Source organism: Molothrus aeneus, chromosome 3, assembly GCF_037042795.1.
Source record: "Molothrus aeneus isolate 106 chromosome 3, BPBGC_Maene_1.0, whole genome shotgun sequence".
Lineage (NCBI taxonomy): Eukaryota > Metazoa > Chordata > Aves > Passeriformes > Icteridae > Molothrus > Molothrus aeneus.
Genome location: NC_089648.1, coordinates 84,875,793 through 84,896,274, shown reverse-complemented (window position 1 = coordinate 84,896,274; position 20,482 = coordinate 84,875,793). Strand labels below are relative to the sequence as shown.

Sequence of the window (20,482 nt, the reverse complement as noted above, 5' to 3'; positions counted from 1 at the left end):
TCAGATTTAGCAATTCTAGTGGCAAAGAATGCATCCAGAGTTAGTGATAAGCTTGTGTAGCACAAAAAGGAAGCAGTTTTATTATAGATATTTGAATTAGGAAAAGCTACATGTTGTTTTGGGGTTTTATTTAATGTGTTGTACCTATTTCTTCATCTTTTGTCATATCCTCTGAATTAGCATAAATGGTTGAAATATTATTGTGGGAAGAAGGTGTGGAGTACATACAAAAAATCAGGACTTCTTTGTTCTGTACTGCAGGTTTTATAGAAATGTGAGGAAACAGGAAAATGGCAGTTGAGCTTGTCATCATAATCAAATCTTTTGTTTATGTCATTTTTTTCTCTTTACATCTCTATTTACTCTGTCCAAGTCAATAAGGCTGCCTCTAAACATGATGGGATCTTGTTTGATTGTACTTACTCTTATTGCCTCTTATTGTTTGGCTTGTAGTCAAACTTTTCCTGCAACTTCAGGAGAAAAACAAGACAGAACACAGCAAAATATTTGATTCCTATGAAGAGAATGAGAAGAAAATAAGCCTCTCTGATTCAGTTCTGTTTGTCTTTTCTATACGAAACTCTGATCAGCATGCTATAGTTTATTCCATAACTTTTATTTTTCCAGGTACAACTGTGCCAGCATTGTTGAATAGTACCTCCAATCAACTTTACCTTCATTTTCACTCTGACATTAGTGTGGCAGCAGCTGGTTTTCATCTGGAATACAAAAGTAAGACTCTGAGTTTTTTGAAACTTATTCAGGAAAAGCATGCATATAGGAAGGGAAACAGATGTTTTACTTTTTTTTTTTTGCTTACTTGTTTGGGTTTTTTGTTTGTGTTTTTTTTTTCCCTGAGTACCAAGCCTTGTGTAAGTGGTATCTATTAAACTGAAATTTAAAATGAAGTGACATTTGAAATTGATGGAAAACAGCTTTCACAAATTAGCATCACATAACAAATCAACCTGGCAATTCATAACAGCATTTTTTAAATGTGAGGTTTAATATTGATGTGGGTTTTCTTAACTTATTTCAGCTTAGTTCGGAAATTTAGGTGACGAAAAAAGTAGGAGTGAATTTCCCTGCTTGAAAATGGATAAAACCAGAGAAGATAGCATATTTTTTCCTATTAATATGTATATTTATGTATGCCTTGTAGTTATTTTCTTTCCTTCAAATTATTTTCTCTCAACAAATTGCTATAATTGAAAAAAACCAACATTTTAATCCAAGAGCTAGAAGAAAACACAACAGTTATCTTGGTAAATCATTGGCAGTATAAACAGAATAACCTAAGAATTTTCATGGCAAATTCTGCTATATATCAACTTTTTGTATGTTTTCTGAGAAACTTCATTCTAGAATACAGAGCTGTGGAGTTATAAACATAGTGGATTACCTCTCATAATCATATTTAATTCAAACACTTTTCTATTATTACATCTCTCCAAAACTTAAAATACTGTAGAATAATAGTTACACATAGCTCATGTGATTTTAATTGGAAGTAGGTATTGCTAAGAATAGTCTACTATTTATAAAGTACAATGATGAATTGAGTGTCTGATGAGTGCTTAGATAAAGGTCACTAAGTTAATATCCTTATAATTTTTGAAGCATCCTCTCCTTTTTCAAAGGCCATTCAAGAATTTTCTTGACAATGGAGTTAGCTTTTATATTTCATTGAGTCCAAGAATAGTATCTAAAAATGGTAATGATGTTTTAAATGTTTTGAAGAAGTACATAAGTAAATAAACATGGATGATTTTTAATAAGTCCTATTTAGGATTGAGATAAAAAATTGTAAAGAAAACATAAAGCTGAAAGAATTTGAAAGATTAGATTTTCAGCTCATAATAAATGTCTGAATATGACTGTAGTCACAAGTTAGTCCTATGTTTTCATTTAATTCCCTGCACAGTTCAAGTATTTATATGCAAGTAAGTTATATGGGTTATTTTGATATAATCAAAATTCTAGACGTGATGTAGAATGCAAATAGGAATATTACCTCTGCAGGAATTTTTTTAGAATCTACTATTTTGAGAAAGTTTTTTTGTTTGGTTGTTTTTTTTTTTTTTTTTGTCTGGGGACTCCTCCTCCACAGTTTTTCCTCCTCCAGTATTTCTCTTTAACCTACGGTGAAAGTATAATTCCATATGAAGCATAAATAAGTACACATTAATTCTAGAAAGTCATAGAATGAACATTTAACATTTTTATATTTTACTGTATCAGTTTTATTTTATCTGCAACTCAACTCCTGAAAAAAAACTGTTCTGTTAATAAGTAAAATCACTTAGATTTATACTTTTGTTTGTCTCTTAATTGCCAATTTCCCCACTGTGCTCTGTTAAAGCATCAATTGGACTTCAGTGGTGCTAATTTTTCAAGGCCAGTGTTTCTTAGAAATGCACCTCAGTACAGGTCAAGGCAGCAATATTGAGCATTCAGAACTCTTGGTAGTCTGACAGGAAAGAAAAGAATTTTTTTCTTATGAGGCTATGTGGTCTCTTGAAGGGCTAGTAGGAGTACAGTACATCTCTCTGTGCGACTGAACATAGAAACTGAGAAAGTTCCTACAGAAAGAATTTACAGATTTTATGTTGAGCAGTCACCTTTCCAGATCAAGAAAAAAGCAGAGAAGGAAATACTTTTCTCTGCAGATATTGCTAGTATCTGATTGTGAATTCTGAAGTCTCTGATTGTTTGATCACCTAATATTTGAAGCAGCATCTGAAAAATAAATACCTTTGGTTCAGAAGGCAATCTAAAATTTGGAATAAAACATCATTTTGCTAAAGGGTTGTGTTAATAAAGAAAACACGAAAATATCACCTATCTGGGCAAAAAGCATTCAATGTGAAATGCTATGTTAGAACATCCGATACTTTCAATAAATATTTTTACTTTCAATAAATTTTTACTTTCAATAAATGTAAAAGAAAATTAAATAAGTAGAAATATATTAATAGTCATAGAGTCAGAGAATATGCTGAGTTATAAGGAACCCATTGGGATCATTGAATCCAACTCCTGGCCCTGCACACCTGCATTGTTTGTTTGTCCCTTGATTCTTTCTAGATAAAATGCTTTGCAGATGTAACTTTCAGGTATAATCAACTCCTAAAAATGACATTAAGCTATTAAAAAGTTTCCGAAGGAAGGTTGTGAGGACAGTGAAGGGCCTTGAGGAGAAGCCATGTGAAGAGGGGCTGAGGTCACTTGGTCTGTTCAGCCTGGAGGAGACTGAGGGGACACCTCACTGCAGCTACAGCTCCTTGTGAGGGTAAGAGGAGGGACAGACCCTGATCTCTGTGGTGACAGTGACAGAACCAAGGGAATGGCCTGAAGTTGTGTCAGGGGACGTGTAGGTTGGATATCAGGAAAAAATTATTCACCCAGAGGGTGTTTGGGCACTGGAATGGCTCCCCAGGGAAGTGGTCACAGCACCAAGCCTGACAGAGCTCAAGAAGCATTTGGAGAATTCTCTCAGTCACACAATGTGTCTCTTGGGATGTCCTGTGCAGAGCAAAGAGTAGGATTTCATGATCCTTTTGGGTCCCTTCCAAATAAGCATATTCTATGAGTCTGTGATATAATTACTTCTATAGGGGAAAGACAGGAATTAGAGTGAAGACAATTAGTTTTCCTACTATAGATACTAACAGAAAATATCAATTGACAATAAGAAGCTGTTCAGCACCTTGAGACCAAATTTGTAATCCAAATCCTACATCAGCAGACTACAGCAGGGATAGAAGACATTAAGTGGACCTAGTTGTGTTTAATCTAGCCTTACATTTTACATAAATTACAAATTAGAGTAGTAGCTGAAACTGCTCTAAACTAACCATTACAATATTCTGCAGAACCCTGATGTCCTTATATGAAAAGTCTTCATTACAGCATTAGAAAGTGAGACTTATGTAGGAACATTCCCTTCATCCCAGAAGAAATTCTAAAGAACAAGGCGCAACAGAGGAGAGTGTCCTTAAGGCACTACTAAATTGTTTACTCACAATAAAAACTATGCCTCTACAACTTGCACATCCTATTTTAGAATAAATGGAGAAGTATTTCTATTTAGAAGATAAAATGCTATAAACATGCCTGAGTTTGGATCACTATGTAGGGAAAACTTTACTTCAGTAAGATATATTTAGTGTGCTATCATTTGATCACATATATTCCACACTGTTTATTGTTTTGAAGTAACTTTATAGAAATTCATAAATACTTCATGCAAGCTTCAGCCACTGATGAAAGCTTATTCAAATCGTAAATATTTCAAGATAATTTAAATGTTTGAATAAGAATAGCTCCATTTCTTGAAACATTTTCTTCCTTTTAACAATGTCCTTCTCTTGCCCTGTCCATTTGCAGGTTTTTTTCTATGTGTGTCTTTATTTTCATGGGAAGGATCTGGACAGTCTGCTCCTGCAAACCTAAATCTATGTCTAATCTAGGCAGTGCATAGGTTTCCTTTGTAGCCTTCAAGAACACACAAGTCTTAAGGCAAATAATATGACAAAAAGTCATTTACTTTAGGATGGTTTTGTGTTAGACATTAAGAATGTAAAAGTTCATTTGCCCAAGTTAAGTGGTCTACTGAATTTGTATGCTATGGTCAGATTGATGACATAGATTTTTTTTTTTCCTTTGTTTCATTGTTATTGGGTTTTTTTTGGCTCTTTTATTTGTTTGGGGTTTGGTTTTGTTTTGTTTTTCAAGTCAGATATACAAACTCATATTAAAATAAATAATTGGTTAGTGCCTTAGAAAAATTTCCTTGTAGTCACAACAGAATTGTAAGTATTGTTGAGGGCTACTATGTGGTTTCCTATTATTTCACAAGGGCTGTAGGTTTTTAAACTGGTTGCATCAACCTGTGGTTAACAAAGCAGTAAAATATGCAACAGATTACTGTAGAAAAGATGAGAATTAATCATTTAACTAATCCTTTATATGCATGTGCTAGAATCAATACCAAACATAATTATTTTCACTACCACCAGCAAGTCAAATCAAAGAGGGTTTTGTTGCATTCCTAATATGTACAACAGTAGGAAGAATAAATATCACTTTTTATTTGATTTAATTACTTTTAATCTAATGAATGAAGGAATCAACTATCTAAATGTTTTTTTCTGGAAATGTGACTGTTTAATTCCTCTGCATTTGTGACCACCAATCTTTTAAGCTTGGTCTTAAAACCTCATGTGTTTATTCAGTGGTAGTTTAAATGTTTTCCTTAATATTCAAACAAATGAAAAAATAAAAAGTCTGGAAATAATTGCTTTTCTCCACATGCTGCTTGAACTTCTCAGTTAAAGTCAAGTTTGTTTGAATAAAAACTGAATATATGCTGAATATTGATATATAGGTTTAGGCCACCTTTTTAAGTGCCTATAACTATCTATTTATCTATCTGTCCATCTATCTATCTATCTAATCCATCTCTCCAAATTTAGGGGTTAGAATTAAATTTTTCAGTAAAAATGTTATTTTATGTAAACAATATTTTTGTAGTGTCATCCATCTCTATTAACTGGGAGTAGGATGGATGGCACAGGTCAGCATCACTGATTTTTGTGAGTTTTTAGTTTACTGCTATACCAAGAGTATGGACTATGTATGAGAATATAATCTTACTTTTAACCAGCATCTACTTTTCTGAAGCCACTCTATCATGTCCTTTCAAGTGTTGAAGGTTCTTGGCAGCTGAAATAAAGGATTTGCTGGTAAGGGAACTAGAGAGCAATTGACTGTCTTTTGTAGTAGTTCTCTATCATGAAGATATCTAATAATTTAAAAGATAAAAATCAGACTAGCAGAGAAGAAAATATTTTCTTCCAAGTAGCATATTATATTTCAGAGGTCCAGTTTAAGATCTTTCATGCAATTTGGATTTTAATGTAGCTCTTCAGTGCAAGTCTTTTCTGTTTCCCCATGTTAAAGCAGGTGTGAATCATAAACATGCCATTTTTAATTTAGCAGGTCCTGATCCTGTCAGTATATCTGTGCAACTTAGTAGATGTTGACAACAATCTGACCTCTCTGCAGTAACTCATTGAGATAAACGCATTTTCTAGGCTAGTGTCTGAAGCATGAAGTTTTGAAAGGGACAGCTAGGATTTTGATATACGCCATCATCAAAATGGAAAGAGCAATGCACTCCAGCTTGATGCTTGTGATATAGTAAAGCATAATATGTTCTTGTTAGCTGCATAGTGTGGGAGGAATTGAAAAAAGAAAGCCTGATGACTTTTGGTCCAGCTGTCAAGACATTCTTGTGCTGTCCAGTTCTCAGCTTTCTAAAATGGACACTAATGGGCATTCACATTGTCAGATATGCCAGCAAGGATTTTCTTTCTGCCAGCAGTGGCAGTGATGTTTGGACAGAATTTGAGGTAATTGTAGGCATGGATATAATTATGTAAGTAAAGCATATTTGTCTTATGCCACAGCAGAGTCAAGAAAGTGTTTAGCAAACAGTAAGTGGAAGAAGGTCAGGGAGAGGGTTATCACTCTTGACATTGATGTGTTCTATTTTGTACTGCATAGCAGAAACTGAGCTCTGAAAAGTATGCACTTAAGAAATACTTGCTCCTTTTTTGATTGCTTGGACTTGACATTTAACAGGTTTTCCCTGTATTAGTGACTGTTCACATACAACCTAGTTTAATAATGTATTTCCGAGTCTCTGAATATTTAAGATTCCAAGTTTGTCCTCAGATACCAGAATTTGTTTGCTTTCTCTCAAGCATTCTTTTGATGTTTGGACCTGTTCTAACTAAATTAATTTTCAAACTACACTGGGCTAGTATTATGGAATTATGGAACATCTAGTTATTCTAACATAACTAGATATGTTATTAACATAACATATCTAGTTATGTTAGAATAACAGAGATTTGAGGATTCAGAATAGTATTTGACTCTGCTTTCAACTTTCTCTTGCTTTTGGGTTAGTAATATTGCTTCTTAATATCAGGTATATCAAAAGAAGTCAAAGTGTTTTATGACATTCTGATAGAATATTCTATAATTTGCATCATTTTTCAGACCAAAGAAGTAGTATATACAAAATGTTTTGAAAAGTATAAGCAGCTAGCAGAAAAAAAGTTTTTAACCTAATTATTAGAATCTGTTAAATATAAATACACGGTATATACCATAATCTCAGTTAGATAGAAATTTAATTTGAAGGTTTTTGATTGATCATAGTCTGTTTAAATTCTGTATGCTATTCGACCAATGATGGATATATCAAGCACATTATTAGTGTTGCTATGCATCCACTGTTACAGCTGTTTCTGTAACTCAAATATGTAAAAGTAACTTTATTCATACAGATCCAAGCCAGTTACTCTCAATATACAGGAATGCTGAATTCCAAAATACAAATTTCTTGAAGACAGGAAGTGAACCTCAAATTTATATTCACAGAATTCAGCAAGTACATGGATATCTGTAAGCAATTTAGTCACTGTATCTTTGTAAGGTGCTTATTTATTTAATAACAGTTATCTTGGAGCAGATCTTTTAAAATTTTATTTTCTATTCAAGAGTGAGAAGGGTGAGAAAATGCAGAAATAAGCGTTAATTTTCTTCAGTTGCATCTGAACACTGGATTCGCAAATTAGTGAACAGCAGTCTGTATATGGTAATTTGAATTACTGAGATGAGGCATTACACTTCACTTAATGCTGAAACAGTTTGTGTGAATGCATATCACAGCTATTTAGTACCTATACTCAAACTTTCCAGATGCAAATACTTTTATGATATTGTGGAATACAGACTGATTGACCAAAAGAACGATACTAGTTAACCTGCAGCAAAACCCAAACCATTGAAGTTAATGACAATATCTCCATGATTATTTGGAGCATTACAATTCCACATAGTGACCGCACAGGAGATTCCTAGTGGCCATGGAAAGTCACCATAACATCCTTTGAAAGTTGATTCCATTGGAAGAATATAAAAATTTGTAAATTCTACGATAGAAATTTCTGAAAATCTTTAAAACACATTTAGATATTTTCCTAAATTATAAATTCCAGTACACAAAATAACTGCTTCAGGGAGGTCCCATTATTTGCAACTATTAAATTATTCTTTATTTGATAATTTGAAAATTTTTTGTTTGATACCTCTTGCATAATTTGTTATGAAGCCTATACTTCATACCTTGATGGTTTTCACTCAGAATTAGAATGGCTTGACATTATCTGCATTCCTGAAGAAAGTGAAATGTAGTAAAACTCAAGGGCACAGGACTAACAAGGAACATTCTGGACCGTAGAACTTAATTTCAGGAAAGAAAAAAAAATTGGCACAGCAATCACAATTTCCTGTGAAAGTATAAAAGCTATTTCAGACTTCCCTGTTCTTTATTAGGAAAAATATATTTACTCCAGCTAAAACTTGAAAAAGAGTGGAATTGTGTGAAATTTTTATCTGTGCATTTAATATTTGTAAGGCATTTATATTTGAGTGATGAAAAGTACATACATAATGGTTTATGGCATAAAGTTAAAACCATGTCTGTATGAAAATGTGTGATCAACATTACCTGTAAGAAAATTGTATTTCCCTAGAAAGGCTAGGGTCTCAGTGAATAATATCAGATATTGTTTCATGATGAAGTATCTGGAACAACTGACTAACATGTCACATATCAGAATAAAGTCAAATATAATGCAATTTCTGTACTAACACAGTCAAGTTGCATGTACTGTCACCAAACAGGTTAGATTTCATAGGAAGATATTGAGAGTAGTAGTCAGGGTTTTTTTTTTTCCACACAACTGAATTGAAGGATGCACAGGATCTCATTCAGCAAAGTATCATGTTTCTCTGCTCTTTATGGAATTTTGTGCTAATCAACTCTCAAAATATCTTCTCACTCATTGTGGTAATTCCATTCTTGGCTTCTACAGATCATATTTTCATAAAACATAAAAAACTACATAATGATGTTTCAGGAGTGATTTTCTCAAATAAATATTTAACAATTAAAATGGTATTTTAGACTGATATTTGACTTCATAAAAGGTTTTTCGCATAAAGGAAATGAGATTCTGTTATCAGACCATGAACTTACAAATTGATTCTTCTGGTCCTTCTGTTTGCAACAAAAAAAAAAGCTCAGAATTACTTAATCTAATCTCCCGTTTGTCAACTGTCTTGTTCATTTGGAGTATTTTCACTTAGTTGGAAAAGTTGATATTTAATTTTCAGTAGTGTTGACTAGAAAACTCCTTAGATAGTACACAAGGCAAAACAATGGTACACACTTGACAAAAAGCAGAATTTTGTACTTTAGGTTGCCAAATTAGGTGAACAAATTTAAGAAATTACTAATAATGGAGAATCTTTGTTAAACTAATCTTTTGTGTTCTCACACCTGGCTTAAAAACAAGTAAGAACAGACTATCCAGTGACACCTATGCAAAGATTGAGTTTTGGGTTAAAGTACTAAATTTCAATGTCTAAATGTGTTTTATAGTCCATGGAGTTGCCAAAAAATAAGGAACCACCAATAAATTCTGCTCATTTATTGTTGAAAAGAGAGAATATGCATAAAGTGTATTCCATCTTTCTCTCTCCACTTCCTTCACAAGGATAAGAAAGGACAAAAAACCCCAGTAAAACAAAATGAGCAAACAAATAAAACCCAGGATTTTTAAAAAATTAAAATCATAATACTGCTTTGGAGACTATAAAACTGTGTAGTGTGTCATAGCAATGTGACTTGGTAATTGGTCATAGTGTATAATCTTTGTGCTTCAGCCATACCACTCGTATTCTGTAGAACAGTTGTGAAAACTTCTGTGTTTTAAACAAAATTTCAGTTTATTGTTGAAATTAATTCTTAATTAATGTTTTCTTAAATACCCGTAATTGTGTGGAAATAATTCATTAAGGCAGAGAATATCAGTGAAGACCTGCTGTCCACTTATCTATGTTTTTTTTAATCTTTGTCTTTACTTTTTCTAGCTGTAGGTCTTGCTGCCTGTCCAGAACCTGTAATTCCTAGCAATGGGATCAAATCAGGAGATAGATATATGGTGAATGATGTTTTGTCCTTTCAGTGTGAGCCAGGATATACATTACAGGTATTTCTTTCTTTTTTTCTTTGAATAATACACTGTGGAATGATTGCCAAGAATAAAATGCCAAGAGACCTGTCCAAAACATATTCCAATGAAGAGTCTGTAGTGTAGTCATAGAGATGATTTAGGTGGAGCCTATGTGAGTGCTCCCAAATTGTAAAGCTACAAATGTGTGGCATTTCTGTCCTTCAGTAAATCTGGGCTGGGAAATTTTGTCTTATATCATCAACATACCATGGAACAGTAAAGGCCATCAAAATGGGAATTGAAATAACATGAAGAAAATGTTTTCTCTAGAAAATTTTTATAGTACTATACTATAGAGTGCCGTGTTTTTTTTCCTTTTGGGGGATTTATTCATATAATTGCCAAGAGCTGTTTGTTTAGTTCCTCATTTCTGTGATCCTGATCACTGCTTCTGAGCTGTTATGACTGAAATATATTTAGGTAAGCATCTGATTTATGGCTAAGCTTCTAGCAGTGATTTGACAGGAAATAAGAAAACTAAGCCTATACTGATGGTTTCCTATGGAGATGGGAAATGATCTCCATATAACACAATTAATTTAATATAAAAACCAGCCATCTAATCTCAATCAGCTGTTTACATTTTTATTGTGACACTGGAGATAATCAGCCATACTCCTCCAAGGACTGATTCATACAAAGATTTCATGTTTGAACAGGAACTTTACTCTTAAAGTATTGTTCTTCATTGGTAATATCAAAAGTTTAACACAGGTATCAAACTTGAAACTGCTTAGATTTATTGGAGTGACCTCTACTTGTATTGCCCATCATATTGCAGATTCTTTTATCCCTACCTTTTTCAACTTTTAGAAATATCTAAATCTTGCACGTTGAAAAAGGGCATCATTATTCAATTTTTAATTACATTGATTAGAAATGGATACATGCTCAAGATACAGCATCATCAAATATTCTGTCTATACTTAAAATAGTAGTGGTGAAACATTGATGTGGAGTGATAACAGTAGAATAGGAATACTTCAGAAGTGGTTGGAATAAATATAGAAAAGCTTTTGAAGATACGCATTGTTAGCCCTGGCTTGATGTTTTGGATCTACTCTTACTTTTAAAAACAATCAGAATGCAAGTTCATAAATACAGTATTATTATAAATAATGATGCATTTTTGAAGAAGAGAGCTGCACACAAAAAAACTCTCATCTATATTAAAGCTAAATTTCAATACACTGTGTATATCACTATCACAAAACCATATAATGTCTTTTGTCTATAGGCAGGTCTTATCTGTAGCCCTCTCATATGACTAAATGGACTTTTTCTATATACTTACAGGGATTCTATTATTAAATACTTTCTTAACATTTCATAGCATATTGTTCCTTAACTGTATCTATTCTGACTGTAAACCTCTTTTTCAATAAATCTAAAATTTTAATACTATCTGTGGAAGCTGACATATGTAAAATCTAGTTTCATGAGCTTGTTCAAAGTGTAAAACAAAGATCTTCAATATCCAAATTCAATAGAAAAGAGTTTGAATCTTTTGAAAATATTGATGAAAATTGCTATGCTGTATGGACTCTGTTGTAAGGAAGTGCATACATATATATATATATAGCATGTTAGTCTGACAGGACAAGTAAAATAGGATCCAAATTAAAGAGGAATAATAATGAAAATAGTGTTCTATGAGGCACACTATGTTTTCTATTCAACAAATATAGACCAGCATAACATTTTATAATTTTTTTTCTCTTTAGCTGTGAATTTATCCTCAGTCTTTAGAGAACATATTCACAGCTAGCAATAACAATCAGCTGTGGATTAGTTTATAATTGAGACTTACCAGAAAAGTCATAGAGCTCAAACTACTACCTGGAGATGCATAAGAAACGTAATTGCTAGCTGTAGGATTAAGTGTCTCCCCACAGGAGGGAACTTTAAAAGACTGAAATCAGAGTGTGCTCTTGTTGGAAAGAGGCTTGAAGCTAGAGGAATCATTTAATTTTGTTTTTCAAAAGATCTTTTATAGGTTATTTTATGTTTTTCCTGACTGTGGTAGTTAAATTTCGTCTTCCTCCTTAACTCACATCAGAGGTATGCAATCACAGAAAAGTAGAAAAAGAGAATAAAATAAAACAATGCAATCTTGGAAGACTAAAAAGAGGAAGTAAAACAGGAAATATTGCATTAATTAAATTATTCAAAACCTCATACATTTTACAAGTAACTAAGATGACACAGTAAGTGCATGCACTTATTTTCCTTTAAAAATGTAGCTTTTAAGAAAAAGATTTTTATTGAATTATCAATTTGGAGTGTTTTTAGAAGAAAAAGACTAATTTATTTTTCATTATTTTAGTGAAAACTGATCCTTTTTTCCTTCCAAGTAATTTTCTTCATGTGTTTCAGTTTGGCTTTCAGAACATGATTGCCTAAATATACTTAACTAAATGATTAATTAAAGGAGTTTTATTCCATGCAGTTCTATATGAACTTTATTCAAGGTAGAGTGTAAACATTCCAAATGGTGTGGAAGAAATGTCATCAAATGGATTTTCTTTTACTGTAGTTTACCTATTCATTCTTTTTCTCATTTTTATGAGATTTTGATTGCTATGGACAAATAATATTTAAATAAACCTTCATATGATATTGATAAGATGTGCTGACTTACAAAATTTTAGACTCCTAATACACCTGATCAAAATAAGCTAGGGATGTTAAGTGACTAGCATGAGTTTGTGTATCCAAATGATCAAAACAGAAACTAAACCTTGTTCTCAGTCCTGTGTCTCAATCTTTGTATCAGTTGCTCTCACTCTGGCCAATTTATTCAGTTTTTGCGCTTCAGCAGCAGAATGCATAACCTGAGTATCTCAAAGGACAGAATTGACAATAAACGAGACTTTTTCTGCTACTGTTAATAGTTTGAACTGTTCCTAGGGAAAACAAAGATGGGAGCATTTTGGTCCTAGACAGTCCCCCTGAAGTATGTGGGATTAGACTGTGCAAGTTACAGCCATGTCTTGATTTACTTCCTGCCATCACATGAGTCTGCTTGGTTCCTGTGATTTTTCTTAAAAATAGACAGAGTAAATGAAACATGACAGCTATATAAAGAGGCACTTGTATTTCTACAGCTGTCTGCCAAGATGTTGCATGAATGCAGTGGGTCATGTTGTGAGGCCATGTGAGAGGTCAAGGCCTACTGCTATCTGTTGATGGCAGTCTTGGCATGGTCCACATTGAACATCTGTAGTAAGTAGATGAGGAACAAATTCCTCTCTGTGTCTGTAGTAATTATGCAGAGCAATGGTTGATTCACTACAGGTTGCAGCATAAAACTCAACCACTATGCTTGCACTGTAGATAGAACACAGTGAAACAGGCAGTGAACTTAGCAGATGAGAGCACATAGCTGCTTCTACTTTTAAGAAACTTTCAAGTTACCAGAGAAAAGATGTTTTAGAACATTTATCCAATAGAAAAATAAGAACATAAAACCTGAACTGTTTGAAAATAGAGTTTAATTCAAGAAATTATTATGTAGTTGGCTGAAATAAGAATATACACTGATTCGATTATCCAGGAGGTACTGTGTAGTTCTGTCTTTCAGGAAAGTTCCATAAATGAGTATTTGTAATCTGATTTTTTGCCCTTTGCGAACAGGGCCGTTCTCATATTTCTTGTATGCCAGGAACAGTTCGACGCTGGAACTATCCATCTCCTCTCTGCATTGGTATGGAAACCTGTTTTCAGTTTTCTGACCATCAATCACACGAAACTCCTGACCTTGCCATGCCCATTGTTCCTCAACTTAATTCTGCTTAATTGAAAACTTTTTTGAATTTTCATTTGTATCTATGAAATATGGGGAAAAAAGATAATATTTTTGTCTATAAATGGTTAAATGCTATTTTTAAAAAATATCGTGAGAGTGGGCAAAGGAGGAAACCCATATGTTAACCATTGTTTCACTTTTCCTGAATAATCTGCTTTGAATTAGGCTGAATCTTCATGGTGTTAAGAGATTCCTTTTGCAGCGTGCTCAGATTGGAAAACTTAGGCAGTTCCTGAAGAGCACCTAGAAGATTTCCTAAAGAAGCAGGCAGTGGAGAGAAGCTCTGAAGCCAAGCCTTCAGGAATGGTGGAATGAAAAGGAATTTCAGGGATCCAGAAAAGACTGGCTCTTTTCATCTGAGAAAGCTGTCAAATTATGCTGAGTTGAAAAGTAAAGCTAAAAAGCATTTTCTTCTTAGTACATTTAAACCTTAGCCAAAAAGATCTGAGTTTTCTTTGTATAGAAAATAATCTTCTTCTGCAGTACTTTTTCTTGATTAGACAAAATTTAAGAGAGTCAAGATTCTGCTGTATTTTGGTATGCTTATTTCAAGAAAAAACAGGAAGTGAGGAGTGAGAAGCACAGGTCCATCATAATGTACCGTCACTTTAGCTTTGAAATACATTCTTCAGTGAATGCTTTTAATATTAATACTCAATCATCAAAAGCTGTTCCTATTAGTTTCATATCTAAGAGGAATTCAAAATATTGGGATGACGACACTGTTCAACCCTAATGTGAAATAGATTCCTTGTCAAGTTGAACCCATGCATTATTTTGTATTGCAAACTTCTACAGAAGGAGTCAATTTTGATTGATACAAAGGTAGTACATTTTCTTCCAATCAGTTTTAGAAATGGAAAATGTATTCAAGGATGGGTGTTTTGGGTTTTGGACACTTCTGCAGTTTCTTTTCTTTTCATGGTAACCTTATGTTTCACCTTGCATACGTTATGTTTCCTTCTTGAAAACATTGAGCTTAAAACATAACCCTCCTTCTTCTCTCACCTCTAACACTTAAAATATTGATTTTTATAGAATGCAAGCCAAAATCAGTACAATTATTACAACAAGACAGTATCACAGTATCACAGTTGTGTTATCAGATCATTTGTCAATGTAATGCCTGGCATGAAGACTCACAGGCCTTAAAGTAATGATTCCTCAAATAATAAATATAAAATTACAATATTCTTATTTGATTTCTTGAAGTTATTGTTACTTCATTTTAGTGTCCTAGCATATGTGTAAACTTAGCCACTTTATTGCAGGATGCTTCATGTATTTATGTCTTAGCTTTATATCATCCTAAATGATGCAAATGGGTTTTCAATTTCCAAATATATGAATTTGCTGAATAGAAGCATAACAATAGAAAACAAAGAATTATTCTGTTATGCAGCAAGACTATATTATTTCTGAATTAAAGCAAAAACTGTGGTAGGGTTTTTTTTTCCCTTTGCTTGTTTTTAAATGCAAGTGTATTTTTGGTTATATTGAGTAATAGATTTGTTGCTGCATCATCATTTGGGATCATATTCAGTTTAATTCCAGATTTGTTTATCTGATTGTGAAACATATCTCAACATAGCACCAGACCTTTTTAACATTAATTGCCAAGCTGAGACAATGGGTTGCCTGGTCTATACGTGCAACTACACATTTGTAGTTATATTACACTGAACATATCACCTCAAGTAAAGATTTTGCACTAAATTGCATCCTTTTATTTTCCTCCTTCATGAGGAGTGTTTTGACTATGATAAATTTTACTGCTTTTGGGTCATGGGAACAAAATGAAAAATCCATTTTGAATTAAGCATATTTCAAATACTAAGAAATAATATTAATTAAAGATACTGTGATTTTCTTTTTGTTTTTAATAGCTAAATGTGGTGGAACACTGACAAACATGGCTGGGGTGATCCTGAGCCCAGGTTTTCCTGGAAATTACCCTAGTAACTTAGATTGTACATGGAAAATTTTATTGCCTATTGGATATGGTAAGTAAACTTACATTGGATTATTTGTGATTATTTGTAACCATGAGATTTAAATATATATATATATATATATAATATTATATTATTATAAATATTTTACTTCCAATATGAAGTAGATTTTATCCAGTGGATGTATTGTGAACCCTTACATAATTATTTGCTAGATTTGAAATGAAAATGGCTGGCAATTTCAAAATGTGTCTTTGCCAGAGCAACTTATTTACTCAGCCTGTCTCAAAAACTGATTTCAAAGTAAATGAGATCTGTGGCATGAAGATATATCAGATGAAATAAATATTTTGACTTCTAAATTAAATAATAGTCTTTCGTTCTCCAAGTGACCTTTAAAATAGTTTTTTATATTCTATAAAAATAGACAAAACCTCACTTCTAGAACTATGAATGTGGTTAAAAGCATTCTCAAACTGTATTCCAAATCCTAGATTATAGTTCCCAACTAAGAATCTTTCTAAGTTTACATTAAAACTGTTGTAATACAAAAAATGTCTTCACAAATAAGAAATGACTATGGTGAAAAGGTAATCATCTATAATAAGGTATCTGTAAGTTCATGTACAGAACACAGTCTTCTATCATTATCAGAACTGAAGAAGGAATAAGTATTCTTGCTGTGAAACTTCATGTCCCATACTGTAAATTCAATGCCAATGCTCAGTAAGAAAAATAATTCTAAAAAATCATTACTAAATTTACTATCCCTATTTGAGGAAATTAGTTTATTTTCCATATTCTCCTTTTGAATTCATAAGAGGGATTTTTGTAGTGAGATGTACTGCGTTCATAGTATTTTACTAAGTTTATCTCTAAGAAATACTTTGCTGCTGTTTAGAATAGTGCCCTTTATCAGTGAATACCTGGTAAAACTGAGCCATCATAATTATGGGTAGCCTTAGATATCCTTATAGATGTAGGAGAACCATGGGCAGAACATCCTTCACTAGTTTGGACATTCTCCAGCTACATTTGTGGTAAATATAATTTATAAGCAATGTCATCCTAATTAGGTAATTACAATACTGCCTTTGAAAAATAGTCCTTCATATGTCTCAGAGTTGCTCTTTTTCTGTAAGCTTTTCCATGTAAAAAATGTTTCATTAATTAATTGCACAGGAGCATCTTGTATCCTGTTATTACTTCTCTCACTTCTCTGAAAGTCTCTGGTGGTGGTAATTCTATAAATAGAAAAGACAATAGTTTTGTTTAGTAAGGGTTTTAACACATACAAGGTGTTTATAGCACGATCTATCATTGCCTTTAAAAATACTACAAAGGACGTTTTTTACCACCAAATTCCATCAGTGATCTTTTTCCCCAAGTATTTGTTACATAATTCACATATAATATCCTTACATCAGGTTTAAAAATTGTAATTGATGTCATCTTTCCCAAATTACTTCTGCTTGGATATTATTTTAATTAGAAGTATAAGTTTGTCTACTGAAAAGCTATTTGTTTACGTATATTCTATTGTTTCAAAAAAACTTGTGTGCTTAAACAAAAAACAATAAAATTGTGGGAGCTAAATGTGCCCCAAATATAGTGCTCTCTTCATTACATGGAAACATATGTCATGTAAAAGAACACACTACTAAAATCCAAATATTTTAAAATAGAAAATATATATTTTTCATGTGAGTTGTTGTGATTTTATAATGATCTTTTGTCGCTGTGAATTATTTAACATTTATAAAAACAGTTACCTCAGCTTGGAATTTTCATTATTCAGAGTACATTCAAGTGAGAGAGGAAATGCTGTTGAGATTCAAGCAGAAAGTAATATATTTATAGTTTGACCTGATAATGATTTATTTTCTGTAGCAATCAGTTTTATTCCATGTAATTTTATGTAAGAAATTGTTTCGTGTAGAAAAATTTTTCTGTGACATATCAAATTGACATTTACAAATTGTATAAACTTGGATTTAAGGCTTGTTGGGACACATACAGTGTGTTCTCTAATTGAAATTAGCACATTTGAAACTGCTTTAGGTAATCTTTTTTTTTTATTATTACCTTTAAACCTACTTTTATACTTTTAAAACACAAAGCTGTTCTATACTGAATATATACAACTATACATAAAAATTCCTTCTCAGAAATTAAATTAGAATTCAATTTTAAAGGTACCCCATGGCTCATCAGAGAATAATTCATAACAGTAGATTACTTCTATTCAAATACATAAACAATGTTTGGGCTCTATGCAAGTATGTCAGATTTGATTATCTGCTTGTCACTTTTGCAATTTAGGTATAATATTAAGTAGCTGCTCAATTCTTTATCATTTCTATGGTGCTGACATCCAGTCTCTGTTGGGAATCACTAGCCACTGATATTGAAGTCAAGATGTTTCCGGGCTGCTTGATGCCCTACCTCATCTCAAATCCTGAAGGCATTGCAAAATTAGTGACTCCATTCAAGTTAGACTAGACATATCAAATTTCATACAGAGATGGCTGATATTATTTCATACAGAGATGACTCTGATATGTTTGGTGTGTACCTCTCTATTGATGGCACTGTATAAAGTGTTGTTATTCAGCAGCTGAAATATTACTTTTCATAATTCTCACTTTGCACAGGTCAGAGAAGGCACTAGAACTAAATATCCCATACTTTTACAAGTCTTCTCTAAAACCAAGTTTATTTGGTAGCTTATTTAATTTCTCTTGTAGAAAAAACCCTCTTTTTTATACCATTGATTCAATCTTAAACCACAGAGGTGAAGAAATCAGCTATAAACAAGACAGAGTGCATTACCCTGGTAATCTATTACCCTGGTAATTAATCTATAATGTTCTCTTGTGCAATGAAGAATATGTCTTTACTGCTAAGTAAGAATGTCAAGCAGAGTTAAGGCATTGACTGTTTTCACACTCCTTTGCTGGCTCATTCAGGAATTCTGTTTTATTATATTATAGCTGGTTCTTCATAGTCTACCAGAGCAAAGTTGGGCCCAAAAAAGTGCAGTTGCAAGTTACTTGGCACTAGGTCTCCAAACCAGTGATTCATCCTTCATTTCTGTTTTGATATGATACATACGCATGGTTTAAAACTGGATTTCAAGTCCTTAGTCCACAGGTAGTAGTGCCAGAAGTTCAAAATGGCTCTTCCCATGATATTATGCTTATACTTCCAACTGTTCTGCATGTTTTGAATACTGAAAAGCCTTGTTCAACCACCTGATTCCTGGAGAGGGTCTGTGGTAAATTGTCTGAAGTCCCTGCCTCCAATCTGGAGTTCAGTGCATCTTATAAGGCTCCATATGGGGTAAAATGTCTCCAAAGACACACTGGCCCAAGCTAGAGGGAAAAGGAGACAAATAAAGGTGACCCAGAGCAGGAAAAATGAGGTAGAGTAGATAGCTGGAACTAGACAGGTAAACTTCTGCCTCAGAAAATTCGCTCTGTAAGTAACCTAGCTGCTCCTGAGCCTCTGGGAGAGGCCTTGGCCCAGCTACAGGGATGCACTTGGGATGGCAGAGTCCCAGCCATACCATGGTACAGCAGGATTTGTGATTTGCCTCTCCCTTGGGTCTTTCTGTTGATTGGTTTAGAAATATGAAAAATCCCTGCTGTTGACTTTGTGACTTTATGGCTTTACTCTAATTTGTCCCTTAATGTGTGATTATAATATTTATGGACAACCAAAAAATTAGGAACTCCAATTCTTTTGATACTTATCAGCTATTTATTCAACTCGAGCATCCCACTTTGAATAGTGACTAAACTATAAATATAGTAACTGTAACAACTATTGTAATTTTATTTTTATTTACATGCTTTACTATTAAGCAACATGAGTTATAAAATTTTTCTTCCTTTCTCAATGCTACAGGTGCACACATTCAGTTTCTGAATTTCTCCACTGAAGCAAATCATGATTTCCTTGAAATTCAGAATGGGCCTCATCACACCAGTTCTATGATTGGCCAGTTTAGTGGGATGGAACTCCCATCACCCTTGCTAAGTACTACTCATGAAACGCTTGTCCATTTTTATAGTGATCACTCAGAAAACAGGCAAGGATTTAAGCTGACTTACCAAGGTAAGGATGAATTAGCACAACGATCTTTGTATGTTTTGTATATATTACATAGCATTTTAAAATCTGTAGATTGTTTAATAAATAGGTTGGAATTTTAAAAATTGAAATTGTCTTGAGTTGGAATCTTTGTTCCATTGATGTAAAAGCCTGAGAAGAAGGTGATGTCATTTGCCGAAGGTCACACAGCTGATAACCCTTTCCATTCCATTAAGTTATACCGTTACCAATTCATACTTCTAATATTCACTATCTTATTTTCCCATTTATATAATCTTTCTATGACTAATGTAATGGTAACAGTTATTTTCAATATTCAGGTGAAAAGTTTTATAATTCCCTATGCTATGTATTTGCGGTCTGAACTCCTGCAAAAATTACCAGGAAATGAAAAAACACCAGATAATACATTCTATATCCATTTTCAAACACACATATAATCAGTATTT

General features: G+C 33.0%; 1 protein-coding gene across 1 annotated transcript in view; it reads left to right on the top strand.

Annotated features, from left to right (window-relative positions):
- CSMD1 (CUB and Sushi multiple domains 1) overlaps positions 1 to 20,482 on the top strand; it is a 1,074,877-nt gene that overhangs the window by 931,169 nt on the left and 123,226 nt on the right. Inside the window, exons 37-41 of the mRNA XM_066547292.1 lie at positions 628 to 732; positions 10,015 to 10,133; positions 13,794 to 13,863; positions 15,852 to 15,968; positions 19,827 to 20,036. Of these exons, the coding sequence (XP_066403389.1) occupies positions 628 to 732; positions 10,015 to 10,133; positions 13,794 to 13,863; positions 15,852 to 15,968; positions 19,827 to 20,036 (621 nt within the window). The remainder of the gene's footprint in view (positions 1 to 627; positions 733 to 10,014; positions 10,134 to 13,793; positions 13,864 to 15,851; positions 15,969 to 19,826; positions 20,037 to 20,482) is intronic.